The sequence below is a fragment of the Bos indicus genome, chromosome 10 (assembly GCF_029378745.1).
Source record: "Bos indicus isolate NIAB-ARS_2022 breed Sahiwal x Tharparkar chromosome 10, NIAB-ARS_B.indTharparkar_mat_pri_1.0, whole genome shotgun sequence".
NCBI lineage: Eukaryota > Metazoa > Chordata > Mammalia > Artiodactyla > Bovidae > Bos > Bos indicus.
The window spans coordinates 102,274,520-102,297,442 of record NC_091769.1 but is presented as its reverse complement, the minus strand read 5'-3'; the positions used below and the strand labels follow the sequence as shown (position 1 = coordinate 102,297,442).

Genomic DNA, 22,923 nt, shown 5'->3' with positions numbered 1-22,923 from the left:
TCCTCTTAGATTCCGCATATAAGTGAGATCATATGGTACTTGTCTTTCTGTTTGCCTTCATCCATGATTCATCCATGATGTCGTAAATGGCAAGATTTCATGATTATGGCCAGATGATATTCCACTTTATGTGTGTGTAGAAATGCACACAGACATGCACACACAACAACCCACATTTTCTCTGGTCATTCATTCGTTAATGGGCACTTAGGGTGTGTCTCTGTCTCCCGTTATAAGTAATGCTGCGGTCAGCATGAGGGCGCACGTGTCTTTTCAAGTTAGTGCTTTTGTTTTCTTCAGATGAACACTCAGAAGCGGGTTGCAGGATCGTATGGTGGCTCTATTTTTAATTTTTGAAGAAGCTCCATACTGTTCTGCATCGTGGCTGCACCAATTTACATTCCGACCAACCGTACACAAGGGTTCCCTTCTCTCCACATCCTCAGTAGACTTTGCTTCATGATGTGGTGACTACAAAGGATTTGTGGCCATCTACCACACAAGTTTGTGTTCACATTTCACTCATTGTCCCATAAAATCCTTTGCAGCTGGTTTGTTCAAACCAGGAGCATTCACTTGGTTGTCTGCTTGAAGTCTCTCAACCTGGAATGCTCCCTTTTTTATATCCTTGGTTTATTGATCTGAAAACATATAGTGACTTTAGCTTATTCCTCTGCTAAATTCCAGTATTTGGGAAATCGGACCTCAAGTCTTCATAAATGGACATTAGATATTTTTGCTGGAACACACCATATCACAGTGCAGAAACCAACGATCTGGTTGTTAGTGATGCTCAGACTAAATTACAAAGGTGATCATCTGATCTGTTTATAATAGAGTTATGTTTGTTTTTCCCTGAGAAGTGAAAATAATCTGTGATGTTTTGATACTTTATGGTTTTAACATTTAACACTTCATAATTCATTGCTTAAATCAACTGTTTCATTGTGAGTTACAAAATTGTTGTGATGAGAATGTTAAAGGCTTACTCTCTCAGAAACTTTCAAATATGCAATCCAGTGTTATTAACTGTAGTCACCCTGCTGTACATTATATCCCCATGACTGATTTATTTTATAATTGGAGTTTTTAACCTTTTGACTGAAGGGTGATTTTTCTAAATCTGTCATTTCTTCTACATCTATTAGTTGGCATTCTTCTGAAAAAGTATGGCTTTGTCTCATCCACTGTAATTTTTTGTTTACCCTGAGATCCTGAGATGTAGTTTCTAATGGAAAGACCAGATGCAGTCCCTTTGATTGCCAGTATTCAAAGAAAGAAGTTAAAGAACATTCAAATGGCGCTGTGTTTCAGGATCCCTGATAATCAGTTGTCTTCAGCCGTAACCAGAGGCGGCCTGCTCTGTACACTGCTCTGGCCTTTCTTATTTTCACTTCGCAGGGTATCCTGGGGTTCACGCTTTATTAGTTTGTAAAGCTCTTCCCTGTTCTTTTTTGTCTCTGCACAGGTTTCCATTCCACTCTGTAGCACACCCGATCAGTCCTCTGGAGTGGATCCTTGGGTGGTCTCCAGTCTTACCCTTTGATCCAGAGTACACAACTCGTACGTGTCATTTCCCACTTGCGTAGGAAAAAAGCTAGCCTTAATTCATGGGAAGAGGTTGCTCGATCTGTATTTTTGCCATCTGTAATTTCACATATACCTTTCCACAGGGGTTGTGCCCTTTGCACTCCCACTAGAATTGTGTTAGAGTGCCTATTTCTCCACAAAGCATACTCTCAAACTTCTGGATATTTGTCTGTCTCATAGATAGGTGGTGTCTCAGTGTAGAGTTAATTTGAATTTTTTTTGTGGGGTTGAACATATTTTCGTATGTTTAAAAGGTCATTAGTCTTTCTCTGCACATTGTCTGTCTGTCCCCTTTGCCCATTTGTTTCCATCTCAGTTTTCTAGGAGCTTTGAGGTTAATCATTTGTAATAGTCACAGTAAATCCTTCCCTGTTTTCCACTTTTCTTTTGACTTTATGATGTTTTACCATGTAAAACGTAATTAAATTTATATGGAATAGAATTTGTTTAAAAAGATCTTCATGGCTTAGGGCGTTTAAGTCATAGTTAGAAAGATCGCACATTCCTGAGGTTATAAGGAATTCACCTTATTTTTCCAGTGCTTGTATGGTTTTATTTTTTGCATGGAGAACATCACAACACCACACACTAAGTCCAGGTTTACACTGACTTGAGGTGCTGCCTTTTACATACCTTAAATTCTCATATATATTCATGTCTTTCCTGACTGACTTCTGCTGTTGAATCATATGCCATTACCATGTTCTAGTTTATCAGTTTTACAGTATAAATACTCAGAAAGGCTAGACCCCCTTTGTCTTTCATTTCTATTATTTTTCAGAGTTTCGAGGGGTTCCATCATGTTTGTTTACTTTGAATGTGAACTTTAGAATCAAATTGTCTAGTTTTGGAGGGGGACTTGTTCGGGTGTTTTTAATTGCAGTTGTCTTAAATTTTAAAAAAGTAATTTCGGGAGAATTGGTATTTGTATGATATTGGTTATTCCTGTTCAGGAACATGGTATGTCTTCTCATGTGTTGAAGTCTGCTTCTGACGCCTTCAGGAGTGTTTTACTGTTTTTCTCTGCTTCTGACGCCTTCAGGAGTGTTTTACTGTTTTCCCCATCCACGCTTCCGCAGTCAGACGCCTTCAGGAGTGTTTTACTGTTTTCCCCATCCACGCTTCCGCAGTCAGTCTCAGTCCGTCCGGTGTTGCTGCTGTCAGGAGGGTCTTTTTCCCACGGAATCTTCTAGCTGTTAGTTTCTGTGCGTCCATCGCCCTCTTGGTGTTTAGCCGCATTTGTGCCCATGTTCACACTGTCTCTCAGCCTGCGTGCAGCGTGCCGTTTGGTGGGTGTGGGCTTTCTTAGGCTTGAAGTTTTACTGAGGGAGTACGTCGTGGGGATTTACAGTCATTCTTTCTGTTCTTTAAGATGTTTTGGGAGCAGACATGGAAATTCAGGTCCAGGTTGCCATCATGCTTCTACTAGGATTCATGGCTCACTGGAGATTACCAGGCTTGTTCCTTTGGGATAAAATTTGTCTGCTTGGCACAGGCTTCTCCAAATGATAAGGTTATTACATGTGAGTATTATCTTGACCGATGCCATCTTTGACATTTGCCAGATGTGGTGCGCAGCATTTCCCTCAGAGCTGAGCTGTGCGCTGGTTTCCCACAGTTCTGAGCTGTGCGCTGGTCTCCCACAGTTCTGAGCTGTGCGGTGGTCTCCCACAGAGCGCTTTGTGTACTTGGAATCGCCTCCGTCCATTTGTATTCTGTGTGCTGTCCTCTAAAGTGGGGGCCAGCGGTGGCGGGCTCAATTTGGTCTCTGGACTGTAATTTGTTGACCCTTGCAGTAAATGCATCTAAGTCACATCTATGTTTTTTTCTTTAAATTGTGTATCATTAATATCAGTTAGGCTTTGTTTTAATTTATATCTAATGGCATCATATAGATTGATGGATTTTTTTCTTTATATTTTTTTTAGCCTCTCCAAATCTTACTACATGGAGCCCATTCCTCTTTTTATAACTTTTTTTTTTTAATCTCTTTTTGCCTGCTTACAGCAAGGAATATAAACATTTTCATCTGTTCTCCTTCTCTCTCTTAAAACTTGTATTCATTTCAGCTGTCAGTGGGAGGGAATTCTATGTAGAAAATAATCTGGGAAAACAATTTTTCTTTGTCGGTTAGTTATAATTTTGTCAAAACACCAGCTGATCTGTGACTGTGTAAACTGTCAGATTAATCAGTAGAATTCACAAGACACTAAAGAAGCAAATCACGAAGGTCCTTATAAAGGTGATGCCGTGGAGCACTCTCAGTAATGAACACCCCCCCGCCACCCGCCTTCCAGACAGTTCTGTCGTTGTGAGTCACCCTTTCAACAAGAGCTCAAAGGTATTTAAGACATTACAGTTTCACTTTCGAGTGTTAATTTCATCTCAGGAATTGCAGGGGTGAGGCTACTTGCTGAGGCGGTGACAGTGAGAACAGTTCGTGATCCGTCTATAGCGCAAGCAAGACAGACCGTGACTGAAGGAGCTTCCTCACTAGACATGACTGACTTATAGCACTGATACATAGCTATGCCTCAGTCAGAACTTTATGATGATTCTGATGCCCTGGAATGCATTTGCAAGAGGTACCATTAGAATGTTGAGCTAAAACCAGAAGAAAAATTGAAATGACTCCGGCATGACATTAAAAAGAAATTGCCTTCAGGTGTGTGTGATACATGGCATGACGCCTGCTCCTGAGATTCAGGAGGAGTGAAAGGAGCAATCAGGCACCGTTCGGGGGAGGAAGCACTGGGGAGTGCGGACCGGACACGTGGGGTTGATGGACGCGAAGGGTCCCAAAGGAGGAGGAGAAGCTGTAGGAAGGAAGAATAAGATGGAGAGCAGGACCTGGCTGGGGATGAGGCGGTCCTGAATGATGGGAGAAGAGGAATAATGGCAGTTGGCTCTTTGGAAGTTGCCACCAGAAGAAATATGAACCAGAGAAGTTCTGAAGAGAATTTGAGATGAAAAGGCTAGATGACTGGAGATGGGTCAGAGCGTTACTAGATTTAAGTAGGTGTTTGGAGGGTGAAAGTGAAGCCGGGAAGCTTTCTTTGGACGCAGGAGACCCAGGATTTAGCCCTTCTTTCTGTTGGTTTAGTTGCCACTTCCTCTCCTGCCAGCAGATTTCCATGTGTTTGCGTGAACAAGGTGGAGCCTTGGAAAGCGGGCCAGGTCCTTGCGTGGTTGCCCTGCATCCTCAGCGGAGAATGATGCCATTGGGTGGAAAGTGGGCCAGGTCCTTGTGTGGTCGCCCTGCATCCTCAGTGGAGAATGACGCCGTCAGGTCGTGTCTGCAGTTTTCAGTGACACTCCAAGGCTCAGTGTCTCCAGTGGACTCGGTTTCTCCATCTGTTAACAGAAGCATGTGTAACTCTGACAGTAGGGCTTCCCTGTCGGTCTGGGGGTTGAGAGTCTGCCTGCCTGTGCCGGGGACGGGTGCATCCCTGGTCCAGGAAGGTTCCCCGCGCCGCAGCCACGTGGCCCCTGTGCCGTATCCGCTGACCCCGCGGGCCGCAACCACTGAGGCCTGAGCCTGGGCCCACGGGCTGCGGCAGGAGGAGCCACCATTCACCACAGCTGAGACCCAGAGCAGCCAAAAATAAATACATTAAAAAAAAGAACCACTACCAGTAGAGAGGTTGAACATGAAGTCAAGTTAGATACGCAGAGGTCTTAAGTAGCTGGAACTATCCTCAGCTAACTAACAATGTATGTTTCTTCTCAACAAAATGAATTTTTCCATGTTCTTAATGCCCTGATACAGTGATGTTAATAGTGTGATTAGAAAAACTTGTTGCAAATACTTAGAGGTGACTTTGAACACTTAATTTTTTTTGTTTTGAAATATAAATAATATGTGCTTTAAAATCAGTAATTTTGACTGAAAACAGATGTTGTTTGTCCTAATGTTAATTCCATAAGATATAGTTGCTTTAGTCCTTTGGACTGCAAAGAGATCAAATCAGTCAATCCTAAAGGAAGTCAGTCCTGAATATTCATTGAAAGGACTGATGCTGAAGCTGAAGCTCCAACACTTTGGCCCCTGATTCAAAGAACTGACTCATTGGAGAAGACCCTGATGCTGGGAAAGATTTAAGGCAGGAGAAGGGGACGACAGGATGAGATGGTTCAGTGGTATCACCTACTCAATGGACATGAGTTTGAGCAAGCTCTGGGAGTTGGTGAAAAACAGGGAAGCCTGGTATGCTGCAGTCCGTGGGGTCTCAAACAGTTGGACACAACTGAGCGACTGAACTGAACAGATACTTGACATGTTATGTTAAAGTACCCAATTTGGGATATGTGTATAGGGCTTCCCAGGTGGTACTAATAGCAAAGAACCTGCCTGCCACTGCAGAAGACGTAAGAGGCGTGGGTAATGTCAGGAAGATCCTCTGGAGGAGGGCATGGCCACCCAGTCCAGTATTCTTGCCTGGAGAATCCCATGGACAGAGGAGCCTGGCAGGCTATCGTCCATGGGGTCACGTAGAGTCAGATACAACTCAGCAACCAGGCACGCGTGCCCGCAAGGCAGGTCGTACACGGCCTTTAGATACTAGACCCAAATGACTTGGGTTTAAATTTCAGCTTCATCTCTGAATAACTGTGAGATCTTGAGCAAGTCACTTGGTTACGAGCATGATATACAAATTACTGATGTATCTATTGGTCTTTTCCACATAACACACTACCCCAAATTAAATGGCTTTGACGTAGGGGACTCACTCTAGGCTGGACCACTGAGGTGTTCACTGTGCTAGTCTCACTTTGCTCTTCTTGCAGTATCCTTTCTCTTGGTTTGCAAACTGAAAAGTGTCCGTTTACTTTAGTAACATAATGTTGTTTTAAACCCTAGGCTATGCTGCTATGGGGTGGAAGTTGCACTGCTCTGTTCAGAAGTGAGTGGAGGCTCTGTTAGGCAGGATGACAGCCATCCCAAGACGCTGAGATTCTCTTCTTCAGAACTTGTGAGCGTGTTGGGTTACATGACAAACAATTAAGAGAAGTAAGGTTGCAGATGGGTTAAAGTTATTAGTCAGCTGACCTTAGAATAGGGAGATTATCCTGGATCATCCGGGTGGGCCCAGTGTAAGCACAGGGTCCATAAAAGTGGAGAGGAAGGGAGGAGAGGAGTCAGGTGGAGATGTGCCTGCAGGAGGGTTCGAGTGACGTGATTCGGGGTGAGACGGGGTGAGATGTGATTCGCCGCCTTGCTTGCTCGGGCGATGGAGGGAAGGGGCGGTGAGTCAAGGCACACGAGCTGCTTCTTCCGTGCTGGAAAAGGCAAGGAAGCAGACTTGCCCCTGAACTCCCAGAATAAATGCAGCTCTGCAAGCACCTTGATTTTTAGCCCCATGATACCCACACCAGACTTCTAATCTACAACATAAAATAATAAATGGGTCTTATTTTAGACCACCAAGACTAGTAATTTGTTGTAGCTGCAGTGGAAGAACAGAGAGTAAGCAAGGAGCGACTCAGACATGTAGACCACTCTTTAAAGAACTTTTGCTGGGAGAGGAAAAAGAAAGAGAAGACGGGATATGCGGGATTTAGGGAGGATGCTCGTGTTTTAAAGTGGGTGAGATTTTGTGACTTTGAATTTTCACATTATTTATGTGATTTTTGTTGTTGTTTTTATGCTTCTTAGAAACACACTCCAGCTACTATCACATAAAAATCTTTAAAGCGATGTATTTGCATTTGAATAAAAGCAAGCTATCTCTGCAATTTTAAAACTTGAGGATTGCACTAAAATATCAATTATTTAAGAAAACTTCTCTTTTGCTTAATACTGACTAAAACTAATTAGACCCTGTGGTACTTTCTAGAAATATATGTTAAAATAAGCTTTGAAATTATGCTTACATTGAGAGAGTAGATGTCAGGACACCATATATTTGAATTTTATTTTAAAATTATTATAATTAAATATGTCATTGTTTTTTAGTTCTATAAATTGTAACTTATATCTATAAATAATAACAATAGTTAATAGTCATTAAAAAAAAATGCTTACTGTATGTTTGGCCCAAGTTTAACTCTAAATAGCTCATTTAATCCCCATGACAGTCTTATGTGTGATGGAATTATTTGTATTCATATTTTATAGATACAGAGTATGAGCCATGCTACATATAAAGATCATCACTTAGCAACTACAAATGAATTGAAATGTAATCATTTTCATATAGGAAGTTCCCTTTAGTTTAATCAAGGAACCAGTAGTCCGTACAAGCGTCATACAAGGTGTTCCATTGTATGGGCTGTAAATAAATCTCATATAATGGTAAATGTTTTGTAAAAGTCACCTTGATGAAATGTGCCTCCCCGCTCCAGAGAACATATCATACTTATTCACTGGTTTATTTATAATCATTGTCACGAAGACATGCTGTTGACGGTCCCCTTCTTTTCTTCTGTTATGAACAGACTGTATTTTGAGACTTATTCTGAACATTTCTAGGAGGGAAGAGATCAGAATTTAAAGAGAGATTCATCAGGAAAGGTGTTTTTACCATATGATTGTTGTTGTTTAGTTGCTAAGTCACGTCTCTCTTTTGGGATCCCATGGGCTGTAAGCCTGCCAGACTCCTCTGTCCACGGTATTTCCCAGGCAAGAATGCTGGAGTGGGTTGCCATTTCCTTCTCTAGGGGATCTTCCCGACCCAGGGATCGAACCTGAGTCTCTGGTATCTCCTGGGTTGACAGGTGGATTCTTTGCCCCTAAGCCACCAGGGAAACCCTGTAAAGTTATTATTGGTTCCGTTTTCCTTTTCCAGGACAGTGGTCCTGTCCACTGGTCCATCTAAACTGCAGTTTTTAGCTATTACAATATGTAACTTTTTCTTTCTACTTTTCCTGTTAATAAACTCAAGATGAAAAATCAACCCTCATTCTCCTGTGTGGCTACAGCAGCCAGTAAGCAGAGTATTGCATGTTTATTCAGTTCATGCAACCAATATTAATGAATACTTGATATTTGCTGGTGTCCGGCCCTGTGCCTGGCAGTGGGAAAATTGCCCTGGGACTTTGACCTGTCTCATTGATACTAGGTTGCAACTTTGGTTTCTGTCAGGATACATTGAAATTAGCTTCTAGAATGAGAAGTAAAACTCGTGATTCAGTTCGGTTTAGTCGCTCAGTCGTGTCTGACTCTTTGCAACCCCATGAATCGCAGCACACCAAGCTTCCCTGTCCATCACCAACTCCGGAGTTCACTCAGACTCACGTCCATCAAATCAGTGATGCCATCTAGCCATCTCATCCTCTGTCGTCCCCTTCTCCTCCTGCCCCCAATCCCTCCCAGTATCAGAGTCTTTTCCAATGAGTCAACTCTTCGCATGAGGTGGCCAGAGTACTGGAGTTTCAGCTTCAGCGTCATTCCTTCCAAAGAACACCCAGGGCTGATCTCCTTCAGAATGGACTGGTTGGATCTCCTTGCAGTCCAAGGGACTCTCAAGAGTCTTCTCCAACACCACAGTTCAAAAGCATCAATTCTTTGGTGCTCAGCTTTCTTCACAGTCCAACTCTCACATCCATACATGACCACAGGAAAAACCATAGCCTTGACTATATGAACCTTTGTGGGCAAAGTAATGTCTCTGCTTTTGAATATGCTATGTAGGTTGGTCATAACTTTCCTTCCAAGGAGTAAGTGTCTTTTAATTTCATGGCTGCAATCACCATCTGCAGTGATTTGGGAGCCCAGAAAAATAAAGTCTGACACTGTTTCCACTGTTTCCCCATCTATTTGCCATGAAGTGATGGGACCAGATGCCATGATCTTTGTTTTCTGAATGTTGAGCTTTAAGCCAACTTTTTCACTCTCCACTTTCACTTTCACCAAGAGGCTTTTTAGTTCCTCTTCACTTTCTGCCATGAGGGTGGTGTCATCTGCATATCTGAGGTTATTGATATTTCTCTCGGCAATCTTGATTCCAGCTTGTGCTCGTGATGAGAGAAGTATGAATCTATTTGTGGACCATGCTCTCTATAAAGCTTAAGTTTGTATGAGTCTACTGTTTTAGAGGATTTGGAGGGTTGTTTTTTTTTTTTTTTTGTATTTAGGATTTTAGAATTATTGTTCCCCTACTTCAACCTCATTCTTTCCCTTATCTTCCTCTACTAATCCCTCCATTGTGCTCTATGAATAATCCCGTGTGCACAAGCTCCCTAAATCTTAACTAAGTGTGCCTTATTTATCTAAAATCAAACCTCCTGTCCTTGGAGGATGGTACTTCTCCAGCAGGCCCTTTCACAGAAGACCATCCACTTCCCCATTCTAGTCCTTAATACTCAACAAAGTGATGATAGTCAGACGTCATTTAAAAGTTAACTGGCTCCCGGACACATGCTTGCCATTTCCAGTGATTTATTCATCAGGTTTAGCTTTTCTTTCCTCCAGCTTCCTTTCATCCTCTCCACAGTTTCAGTAACCATGTTGATAATCAGTTCCACACCATGCCAAGCTCTTTCTAACAAGCATACTTGTTTTTGCTGTGCTGGTCTTTTCACGCACGCTGTCTCCAGTTGCGACAAGTGGGGGCTACTCTTGAGTTGCGGCTCGCGGGCTCAGTTGTCCCACAGCATGTGGGATCTTTCCGGACCAGGGATTGAACCAGTGTCCCTTGCGTTGCAAGGTGGGTTCTTAACCACTAGAAGCCTAACCACACATTGGGCCGTATCACTCAAACCAGTTCCACTTCTAAGACCTCACAGTCCGATATGTTCCTTGACCGTAATCTTCCATTCCTCTCTTTTCTCACACTCCCTGAGTCTGTTCTCCAGTTCTCATTGACTCTGCCTTCCCCTGAGTCTTTCCTGCCCGTTTTCCGGCACCGCCTTTGGGTGGTGGGTGCTTTCCTTACTGGCCTGAGATCTGCCTGGTCTGGCACATCAGCATCACTTGCTGAGTTAACCTTCTTCCTTGCCTGAGGTGGAAGTTACTTTTATTACTCTGCAGATTTTTTCCCAGTACCAGCTTTCTAAGCTTTCCTCATGTGTCTCCAAAATGTGTCAGTGGGGCCTGGCATGAACTTCTTGCTGGAGTTTCAACAGACTCCCACGAGGGTCCGCCGGGGTCACGCGCCTCTCCTGAGTCTCCTCGCCTCTCCTGCCTCCCAGCCCTGCAGCCCCGGCCGCCGCCCCGCTGTCTGACTGATGCTGACAGGGATCAGGGCTGCCTGCTGCAGACGCTTAGGTTTTCTTCCCCTCTCCTTTCTTCTGTACCTTCAGGACTTCTGTATCTTGGAGTATGCCTGTCAAATTGGTAGAAATTAAAAATAATGGTAATATCAAGAGTTGGGGAGGGACTTCCCTCGTGGTCCAGTGGTTAAGACGCCACACTGCCAGTGCAGGGGACGTGGGCTCGATCCTTGGTCAGGGAACTAAGATCCCACATGCCACGCAGCCAAAAGTAATAATAAAATAGTGTTTAAATTTTCTTTTTTAAATAAATGTCAGTTTTAACAAAAAGAGTTGACGAGAACTTTGTTTTCTAAGGCGTCCATTCAGTGTTGGTGGGGAATATAAATAACCTTTCTGAGAAAAGTACTTATAACAATTGGCAGCAATTATTAAAATTAATAGGTATGTATGTTTTGACTTAGGGTCAGAGACTAAAGCGCTCTGTTATCTAATGAATATGTGATCAGAAGCCAGATCCTGGGCTGAGGAAGAGTAGTTACAAAGAGCATTAGTGGGGCAAGTGACAAATTTTGAATAGAGAGTATGGATTAGATAATAGTATTTTTATCATTGAGTTTCTGATATTGATAATTGTCCTGTGGCTATATGAAGGAGCGTTCTTTTTTTTTTTTAAGTATTTGCACATTGAAGGATTTAGGAGCGTGATAGCTCCAACTTATTCTCAGTTGGTTCAGGGACATTATGTGCATGTATAAAAACTGAGAGAATACTAAAGCAAATAAGTAAAATGTAAACAGTCGATAAATTTGCATAATGGATATATTGGGATTCCTTTTGCTGTTCTTGCAAGTATTTTTTGTAAGTTTGAAATTGTATCAAAATATTTAAAAAATAAAACCCACAGGGAAGGCATTATGGTCTAGGAAAAGCTTTATAACTCAGGCCCAGATATAATGGACGATCTTCACCAGCCTTCCTTGACCAAGAATGTAATTCCAAGTTTTATGCCACTCCTCCTTATGATATAAGCCTGTGGAACAAGCTTAGAGAATAATTTTTCCAAACAGCATTATCCAAGTTTATACCTTTGTTTGCTGCAAACTTTGCTTTTTGTCTCAAGTCATTATAGTATAATGAGAAAGACATATAGATTACATTTATTGTCCTGTGTGTATTATTTCTCACAGTTGAACATATGGTGAGATTTGGACTACACACAGTTGGAGGTTCTACCCTCTGGCAAGAACCTAGAATGTAGCTCTTTGTTGCCAAATTCAGATCCATCTGCTTTAACTGGCAAATGAGTTGAGATGGTAACTGCAGGCAAGGAAGGCCAAGCAATTTTTTGGAGAAGACAGGCCTGGGTCCGGTCCTGCTGCTGCTACTGCTACTGCTACTAAGTGGTTTCAGTCGTATCTGACTCTGTGCGACCCCATAGACGAAAGCCCACCAGGCTCCCCCGTCCCTGGGATTCTCCAGGCAAGAACACTGGAGTGGGGTGCCATTTCCTTCTCCAATGCATGAAAGGGAAAAGTGAAAGTGAAGTCGCTTAGTCGTCTCCCACTCTTAGCGACCCCATGGACTGCAGCCTACCAGGCTCCTCCATCCATGGGATTTTCCAGGCAAGAGTACTGGAGTGGGTTGTCACTGCCTTCTCCGGGGTCCAGTCCTACAAGATAGAAATTGACTTTCTTAAGTTCTGTGTCAGAAGTATGTCAGTGATAATCTTAGCTTGGCACATTCTCAAAAAAGGTTGAAAGTCATCGTTTACTGTGGCCATTGAAAAGCAGTCCTACTACAGACCCCTAGGAATGTCTCCTTTTGAGCATTGTGACATTCTGATGAGCCCTCCAAAATTTAACCATGAAAAGCATGTAAAATGGAGACATTTTATGACCAAATATATAGAATTATGGGACCCCAAACCTTTTAGATATCTGAAGCACAGAATAGGTGATTTAAGGCCGTTTTTCTCACAGTGATTAGCAACGCCAGTTGTCCGATGGGGCTCTCCCTAACAAATGACAGTAAAAACCATATCAGGGGGGAAAAGGGCAGCTCTATGTAGCATTTAAAAACATTCCTGTTTTTAGATGTAGAGAATAGACTTATGGACATGGGGAGAGGGGAGGAGAGGGTGAGATGCATGGAGAGAGTAACATGGAAACTTACGTGACCCTGTGTAAAGTAGATAGTCAACGGGAATGTGCTGTATGGCTCAGAAACTCAAACAGGGGCTCTGCACCAACCTAGAGGGGAGGGAGATGGGAGGGGGCTTCAAAAGGGAGGAGACACATGTAAATCTATGGCTGAGTCATGTTGAGGGTTGACAGAAAACAACAAAATTCTGTGCGGCAATTATCCTTCAATTAAAAAATAAATTTTTTAAAATTCCTGTTTTTAGAGTTAATCTGCCCATGTTCATAATCTTTATTCTTTCACTTAAAAGATTATGTAGCTCTGGGTAATATTTTTAACCTCTCTGAGTTTCACTGTTTTCTAGAGATTAACTTACTTTCTCTGGGAATTATACTAGTATTTAATAGCACCAGCTTCATAGCATTGTTTTTGAGTATCAGATTTGTTATCATATCTAAATAGAACAGGCACATTGAAAGTGCCCAGTATCTCTAGTTGTTACTATGTCGTTGGCTAGTCTTAAAAGCAGTGAGCTGTGTTAAGATACAGATTTTAAAGGAAGTCAGCCAAAACTCTGTTTTACATCACTTTAGTTCTTATCTGCCAGGAGCCCTTTCCCACTTACCATGACGAACTGGGGTTACTGAGACTCTGCTTCTACACACACAGCAGTGGCCAGCAGTTGGACCGAGCCAGCACCACTTAGTCCATTTTCATTGTTTGTCCACAGAGGCAAAAAGCCTCGGGAATATCAGTAAAACTGAACATTCTCATGCTGTTTGTTCCCATAAAGAGGACAAAAACTGTCAGCATTGGCTAAACAAAAACCAGCCGTCGTGCTTGCAGTTCGTTGTGGAAGAAATTGGCAGACACTTGAGAAATCTAATTTCTAGAGTTCTAATGAATGCATAATTTTGAAAGGAAAGTTATTCAAGGGAGATAAGTTGGCATGGACCGAGGCCCACCAGGCAGAGTAGATCTTAAACAACTCTGATAGGAGACAGTTTCCACTCAGGTGCTTTATTCCATCTGAGCTTTTCAGTACTTTTTTTTTTTTTTTTTTAATGGAGGAATGTAATTTATGCCCAGTTGGCAAGGGGTGGGAGTGGAGGAGGGGAATGGGAGCTCCTTGAGTTATAAAGCTGAGAAGAATCTTCCTCTCAGATGTGAGTAACAATTTGGGTTTTCATATCTCTGACTGTATTCCCACCACTGCTAACTCTCCCAGAGTCTGCCTGCATTCCTGATTCCATTGTTCTAAGAGAATAAAAACTATATAATTCAATTCAATTTAATAATAATCTTTGTAGTCTTTTCTAAAGTTTGTTTTATATGTTGTCTCACTGCCTGGCTAAGAGGTTTTTAGTCTCAAGAACAAGCGTCAGCATTCCCCTCTCCAGAGTTGCTGGCTCTCTGGATAAACACAGAGGTATAAAGACACCAGAGTGCAGTTCCAGCACACCCTCAGAAGTCAATGAAAACCCATGCTCCACTTCACTTTTGTAAGCTCTGAGCCTCATCAGTCCAATTCCAAGTACAAGACGCTCCAGGACAGCTAATGCCAAGCAAGGCTAGAAGTCAGGGACGCGCGATCTGAACGCTCAGAAGCAGTGGTGCTGGGTGTCTGCACTGTGATGATGAGGTGCTTGTTGCTGGCGAGCTGGAGGACACGCCTCTCAGATGTGTCCCTTGTGCTGGCAGTCCATATTTTGGTTTGTTTATAAGTAAACTTGATTGGCGTGTTTCCATTCAGATTTATAATGCTGTCTTAAGAGTGATGTTCTGAGAACTGTTTTGGCTTGTAACTCCTTGTAGAATCTAATAAAATCTGTGGCCCCTCCCTTCTCAGTAGAATGCACATACGCTTACATATACTTGAAAAAATTGTGCATAATTTCAAGGAATTTACATGGAGCCTCCTCTTAATGATCTGAAATTTGCCTTTCTCTTCGGCAACCCACTCCAGTGTTCTTGCCTGGAGAATGCTATTGGACAGAGGAGGCTGGCAGGCTACACTCCATGGAGTTGCAAGAGTCTGACATGATGGGGTGACTAAGCCACCACCTTCCTGAAAGGATTCCAGAAGGGCTCTCTTGTCCCTTTTCACATTCTGACAATGTGTGATTCAAGATGGTGCTGATGATAAGTACCATTTATTGAGCTTTCACTATTGGTTAGACACCTGTGTGTTCTCCTTTCTGGAAGTGAACTCTGAATCGTCCCTTTCACATCTGCCCTTGCCGCAGGCTTGTGTACTCAGCTAAGGGTCCGTGCCCTCCTTTCATGTGCTCAGGGTGGGCTGGACCCTGACCACCACTGCCGTCACCCTTCTCCCAGGCTCCATCACCTCTCCTTGTTCATTGAAGGTGGCCTCCCTACTTCTGCTCTTACTGTTCTCAACAAAGAGCCAGTCATTGATCTATCAAAATGGAAGCCTTGTCATACTACTGTTGCACTCAGAATCTTCCCTAGGCTTCTTATGTCATTCAGAGTAAAAGACGAAATCCTTAAAATGACCAGAACCTCTGTGCTGTCCAATGCCAAAGGAAGGCCATAAGAAAAAGTAGAGAGAACTGAAAAATGATAAATGGGGAAGCTAAAATGGCAGACTGTAGATATATACTGACTCTCTTTCCTTTCAGCCTCTTTGAAAAGCATAAAACTATATAAGGTAATAATTATAATGTATTGTTGAGTTTGTAACACATATAGTTGTGCTATATATAACAATAATGTCTCAAACAGGAGGAAGAAAGAGTAGGCCTATGTGGGAGTAATGTTTGTATATATCACTGGAATTAAGTCGGTATGAATCTCACACTGTTTGTGATAATATATGGTAAGCCATAGAGTAACCACTAAGAAAATAACTTAAAAATGTTTACTTAATGAAAAAGAAGTAAGGAGGAATAGAGGAACAAAGATATAAAATATATAGAAAATAAAAAAGTAAAATATCAGACGTAAGAAGAACAATACAAAAAAGATCTTAATGACCCAGGTAACCATAATGGTGTGATCAGTCACCTAGAGCCAGACATCCTGGAGTGCAAAGTCAAGTGGGCCTTAGGAAGCATCACTCTGAACAAAGCTTAATGGAGGTGATGGAATTCCAGCTGAGCTATTTTAAATTCTAAAAGATGATGCTGTTAAAGTGCTGCACTCAACATGCCAGCAGATTTGGAAAACTCAGCAGTGGCCACAGGACTGGAAAATGTGAGTTTTCATTCCGATCTCAAAGAAGTGAAAGTGAAGTTGCTCAGTCGTGTCCGACTCTTTGCGACCCCATGGACTGTAGCCCACCAGGCTCTTCCGTCCATGGGATTCTCCAGGCAAGAATACTGGAGTGGGTTGCCACTTCCTTGTCCAAATCCCAAAGAAAGGAATGCCAAAGAATGTTCAAACTACCACACAATTGCACTCATCTCATAGCCTAGCAAAGTAATGCTCAAAATTCTCCAAACTAGACTTCAACAGTACATGAACCGAGAACTTCCAGATGTTCAAGCTGGATTCAGAAAAGGCAGAGGAACCAGAGATCAAACTGCCAACATCCACTGGATCATCAAAAAAGAAAGAGAGTTCCAGAAAAACATTTATTTCTGCTTCATTGACTATGCTAATGCCTTTGACTGTGTGGATCACAACAAACTGTGGCAAATCCTTCAAGAGATGGGAAATACCAGACCACCTTGCCTGCCTCCTGAGAAACCTGTGTGCATGTCAAGAAGCAACAGTTAGAATTGGATATGGAACAATGGACTGGTTCTAAATCGGGAAAGGAGTACGTCAAGGCTGTATATTGTCACCCTGTTTTTTTTAATTACATGCAGAGTACATCATGCGAAGTGCTGGGCTGGATAAAGTAGAAGCTGAAATCATGATTGCCAGGAGAAATACCAATAACCTCAGATATGCAGATGATACCACCCTTATGGCAGAAAGCACAAAGGAACTAAGCCTCTTGTTGAAAGTAAAAGAGGAGAGTGAAAAAGCTGGCCTTAAAACTCAGCATTCAAAAAACTAAGATCATGGCATCTGGTCCCATCATTTCATGGCAAATAGATGGGGAAACAATGGCAATAGTGAGAGACTTTATTTTCTTGGGCTTCAAAATCACTGCAGATGGTGACTGCAGCCATGAAATTAAAAGAAGCTTGATCCTTGGAAGAAAAGCTATGACAAACCTAGAGAACATGTTAAGAAGCAGAGATATTATTTTGCCAACAAAGGTCAAAGCTATGGTTCTTGCAGTGAAAGTGAAGTGAAAGCCTCTCAGTTGTGTCCAACTCTTTGCGACCCTATGGACTGTATAGTCCATGGACTTCTCCAGGCCAGAATACTGGAGTGGGTAGCCATTCCCTTCTCCAGGGGATCTTCCCAACCCAGGGATTGAACCCAGGTCTCCTGAATCACGGTGGGATTCTTTACCAGCTGAGCCACAAGGGAAGCCCTCGTGGCTCATACTGGCTTTTCCGGTAGTCACGTATGGATGTGAGAGCTAGACCATAAAGAATGCTGAGTGTTGAAGAATTGATGCATTTGAACTGTGATATTGGAGAACACTCTTGAGAGTCCCCTGGACTGCAAGGAGATCAAACCAGTCAGTCCTAAAGTTAATCGATCCTGAATATTCGTTGGAAAAATTGATGATGAAGCTGAAGCTCCAATACCCTTGGCCTCTTGATGCAAAGAGCCAACTCATTAGAAAAGACCCTGATGGTGGGCAAGATTGAAGGCAGGAGGAGAAGGGGATGACAGAGGATGAGATGGTTGGATGGCATCACCGATTCGATGGACATGAGTTTGGGTGAACTCTGGGAGTTGGTGAAGGGCAGTGAAGCCTGGCATGCTGCAGTCCGTGGAGTTGCAAAGACTGAGTGGACATGACTGAGTGAATAAACAACATCAAATCCAATTGTACCAGTAATAACATTCGATGTGAATGGATTAATAGGTACAGTCAAAAGACAAGAGACTGTCAGATGAAGGGAAAGATCCAACCATACACTGTTTATAGTCGATACACAGTAGATTCCGAGGTGTGTTGTTGTTCGATTGCTCAGTCGTGTCCAACTCTTTGCGACCCCATGGACTGCAGCACGCCAGGCTTCCCTGTCCTTCACCATCTCCTGGAGTCTATTCAAACTTGTGTCCATCGAGTCGGTGATGGCGCTCAACCATCTCATCCTATGTTGTCCCCTTCTCCTCCTGCCTCAGTCTCTCCTGTAGCGCCACGTGTGGAGCTTCCGATTCAGAGGTATAAATAGGTTAAAAAAAAAAGGATGGGAAAAGGTAAGTCATGCAGACAGCAACCACAAGAAAGCAGGAGTGGCTGTGCTAATAACAGACAAAATATACTTAACAAAAAAGTGTTAGTAAAAATAAAAAAGAGTCACTTCACAGTGATAGAAGGTCCTATGTTTATGGATTGAAGGCCTTTATATTATTAAGATGGCAGTACTCCCCAAATTGATCTGTAGATTTAACAAACCTCTCTCAAAATCCCAGCTTATTTTCTTATGAAAATTGACAGTCATTCTAAAATTTATATGGAAAAATCAAGGAACCTGAGAATAGCTAAAACAGTTTTGAAAAGGAAGAATTAAATTCCAAGACTAACACTTTAAAAACTTGCTACAAAGCTACAATAATCAAGAAAGTGTGGCACTGGAATAAAGATAGACATAGAAATAATAGAATAGAATTGAGAGTCTAGAAATAAATGCTCACATTTATGGTCAATCAATTTTTTGACAAGGATGCCAGTGAGGAAAGAATAGTCTTTTAAACAATTGGTGCTGGGACAGCTGGATAACCATATGCAAACGTATTTCATATGTTCCACGCAGTAAGCCATAGAAAGATACTAAATAATGTTTTTATCCAGAAAAATGCAAATTAAAACCATCATGACACACCACGACACACCAGACCTACCATAACTCACAGCATATACAAAACATAACTCAAAACAGGTCAAAGGTGAAAAGTAAGAACTAAGCCTGTAAGTCTCTTAGGGGAAAACATAGGGGTACATTTTTTGACATTGGTTTCGGCAGTGATTTCTTAAATGTGACATCAAAAGCAAAAGCAGCTAAAGAAAAACAGATAAATTGGGATTTCTGGGAGGGAGTGTGTAAAAATATTTTAAATTTGAATCTATAATGATGGTTGTACAAGTTTTCATATGTGAAAAACCATTGAATCTTACACTTCAAACTGGTGGACTTAACAGTATGTGAATTATACTTCAATCAAAATAGAAAAAACCAAAAGGGGCAAGAAAAAAAACCCTTAATAAATGTTTCACAAAAGAAGATATAGAAATATCCAGTAAGCCATGGAAAGATACTAAATAATGTTGTCACTCAGGAAAATGCAAATTAAAATCATAATGACACACCACTACCCACCAAACAGACCTACTAGAATTATAACTACTGAGGGTACCGGATGCTGATCTTATTAGAGACTCCCGCTAACCTCACGTCCCTGCCGTAGATGAGGACATCTGTTCTGTAACGGGAGTCCAGGTGTCATAGCTCCTGCTGTGGTAGCAACCCTCACATCCCTCACAGCCCTGCCGTAGACGAGGGCATCTGTCCTGTAGCGAGAGTCCAGGTGTCATAGCTCCTGCTGTGGTAGCCCTTTGGCTGCCTCTCTATCTGCCTTCCCGGTGTTGAAGCCTGGACCACCGGATAGAGTTGGTGGTTCACCTTATACCGTGTGCAACCCTGTGCCTGCAAATGAGGCATATGTTATGAATGTCAGGTCTGCTCCTTGGGCTGTTGGCCTGTTCTACAAGTAGGAAAGCTACTTAATGTCGTTTTAGGTTTGTCTTCTTAGATCTGTAGTTAATTTTTCTTAGTCTCCCCAGTAAATGAAAGTAAAACACTTTTTTTGTGCTCTGAGCAACAGTAATCTCTCGTGGTTCTGATTCCCGTTTTATTAAGAACTGGCACCGAGAGAGACTTCATTTGCTCAGGTAAGGACACAGTGGAGCCATTGTCTGTGTTAGTCACTTGGTTGTCTGACTCTGTGACCTGGTTCAAGTCTCTTGATTATAAAGCCTAAGTTCTTTGGATTATATCAAGTTGCCTCAAAGACAGGAACACATTGGGTTTTTTTTTTTTCCCCACAACCCACTTGCCTTTGAGTTTCAGAGTATTTATTCCAGTATAAAGGATTTGTGTTCAGTTCATAAAGCACTAAGCATGTGTTGAGTGCATACTGCATGGAAGCACTTGGATTTTTTAAGATGAAAACGTTGATCATGACTTTAAAAGGCTCAGAACGTAGCAGAGAAAGAAAGTGTGCAGATATTTTCAGTGCAGCAAGATAATTGATGTGGTGTAAGTCTAAATAAGTACAGTGGGTTACATAGGAGGAACTAATCCACTCTGCTTGAGTGGTGATTGAAGAGATAATTGAATAGGACATTCAGGGATGCGTAGGAGTTTGTCATTTGGTCAGCTGACCTATGAACACCTACTTCTGGGCCATGACAAACAGTGGCAACCAGGTTTAAATAAGTAACTACTTAAAGGTAGAAAATATTCCTTGTTAGTTTGCAGGAGTGCTGTGTTCCTTTACACCTTTTTAATAATTAGTTTTGTGTTAGGATATAATTAAGTGCAGAAATCCGGAAGTATCTGGCAAAATACAGAAGTCTTAGAAGGGCAGTGCTTTTTGCTCTCTTGTGCGTTGTAAAATACGTTGCCACCCAACTAGCTTTTAGAGCTCTTTCATTCTGTGGAATCTGCTGTTTGGAATTTAAATGAGCAAGATAAAAATCTGTGAGTTTGTGAAGATTTTCCTTTGGTCTTTGATCAGATTGTGGTAAACGTGACAGATGACTATCCCGGGATGTGTGCTTTCTCAGGCGTGTCTTTTCGCGTTCGTGACCCCCGCCTGCGACTGTTTCCTAGGTGTGCGTTGCTTCTCACACACAAGTGCTGTCTGTGGAAGTCATGGTCAGTTTCTGATCAAACTATTAGCAGTTTATCAGTAAGTGTCGTCTTAGAGCCGATTATGGACTCTGTTGTGGCTTATTATTATTCAGCTATTATTCAGCTCCTTGTTTATTTTTCGCTGTAGCTTTTTTGTCTCTTATTTCATTATTCCTCGTGGGATAAAAAGGGCAAATTGAAAGGGAAACGCACCTCTTTTCATTTCAGGTTTTGATTCAGCTGTGTTCTCCTGCTCTTACTTTTGAGTTACATGGCGCAATAAGAAGATTACCTGCTACTTAATACACAGTTTTGGAAGGACTTTCCAGACAATTCTGAAAAACAGGGAATCTGCTTAAAAAAAGTGACTGGCCATTACCACAAAGCAATGGCTGGGATTTCTGTTTGCTTTGTTTTACTCCGTTCATGTTACTTTAGTTACTGTAGTCGTTGGTGATTTGGTACTTAATAGCAAGTTAAGATTGTGTGGTGATGGCACAGGTTTCTGATTTGCTGCATTTGGGAAAATTGTTCAAATATATGCAGATTTCACATAATAGTTTTAATAGCAATATTCTATGCTAATTCATTTGATTGCATTTTAGGGTAGTCATTAACTTATAAAACTGTATTTATATAAATTTAGTAATATTTTCTATATGAAACTATATACTAAGCATTCTGCAAAAATAATATATTAAAATTAGTGCCTTATGGTTAATCCAAAGTGATTAAAAGGAAATACTTCCTTTAGTTTATGAATACAAGTCAAAGACAGAAAAACTATATTTCGTTTTTAGATTATATAAATGGTGGAGAGCTTTTTACTCATCTTTCTCAGAGGGAGCGTTTCACAGAGCGCGAGGTGCAGATCTATGTCGGAGAGATCGTGCTTGCCCTCGGACACCTCCACAAGGTAAGACGCTCCGCTTCCGGGGTTTGTCTTTTGAAAACTCTGTTAACAGGTGAGGATGGAATGAAGAGAGCTAACGTGTTGATGTGTCGTTGTCTTAGTGGAGGTGGTGGAGGCATTTTACAGACCACAAGCAGTGTTTCAGTTTCAGCCTTCCCTCTTTAAAAGTCTTTCTTTCCTTTTGTAGTTCCCCGGATGCAGATTAAAAAAGCAGAACCTGAGCACTTTTTTTTTTGGTTTTGTTCATGAAAAATCCTAATGCTTATTACACAGTATCATTAGAATTAAAAAAAAAAATTATTCTTAAAGTAACCTTTAAGATGAAACCACAAGTCATAATATGTACTTCCTTAATTGTGACTTACTCCACTGCAGACTCTGCCTGTATTCCTTCAGGGTATGTTTCCCTATTAGCTTGAGATAATTGAAAGAAGCACTTACCTACAGACCCAGCCATCCCCCTGCCAACTCTGGCTCTCTTTTCCGTTTATTTTGCCCCGAGGTCCTCTCTTGCTCCCCTCCATCCCTCCCGCTCCATGACCTTTATTGACATGAGCTCAGTTACTAAAAACTTTAAGTGGTATTCATGTATGTATGTGATGCTGTTTGAATTCTGTAAAATCAGCTTAAATTTAAAAAAATATTATTTCAGATACTGTTAATCTTGATCCAAGATATTTTGACTAAAAACTTTTTAATGAGGACACATTATTGTAGAAGCAAACAGTCATTATGTGGATTAGGTTTGTATGTTGCCTAAGAAATAGAAAGTACTAGAATATTTTTTATCATAATTGTGTGAGACCACAAGGAGCATGACCTGAATCACTACATTTGGATAATATGAGTACGTCATAAAATCACTATTTTTCTTTGTTATATGTTCATGTTCTAAACTAGATTACAGATAAAAAGAGATGAAAGAGATGAGTATACAGCACAAAAAAGAATGGAGAGAAATGAGGGGGAAGATGAAACTTTTAAAGGGCAGGGAGATTGGGATTGCAACATGGAAGCAATGGATAGGAGAGGCTGTGAGGAAAGATTAGAAGATACCGGAAGGAAAGGATGAAGAGATGGGTGAGTCTGGGCCAGACAGAAGCATAACTGGGCAGGGAGGTGGGGACAGGGTTGGAACAGGAGGCCTAAGGGGAATGAAGGAAAGGGAGATGA

The 22,923-nt window shown here is 41.7% G+C and overlaps 1 protein-coding gene across 9 annotated transcripts in view; it reads left to right on the top strand.

The window, feature by feature from the left end:
- Positions 1 to 22,923, top strand: part of RPS6KA5 (ribosomal protein S6 kinase A5) — a 196,289-nt gene that overhangs the window by 90,500 nt on the left and 82,866 nt on the right. For 7 of the 9 annotated variants that reach the window (XM_019969394.2, XM_070798031.1, XM_070798030.1 and 4 more), the window contains one exon: positions 21,638 to 21,753. The exons of the other annotated variants lie outside the window; for them this stretch is intronic. In XM_019969394.2, the coding sequence (XP_019824953.2) occupies positions 21,638 to 21,753 (116 nt within the window). The remainder of the gene's footprint in view (positions 1 to 21,637; positions 21,754 to 22,923) is intronic. 9 annotated transcript variants of the gene reach the window in all.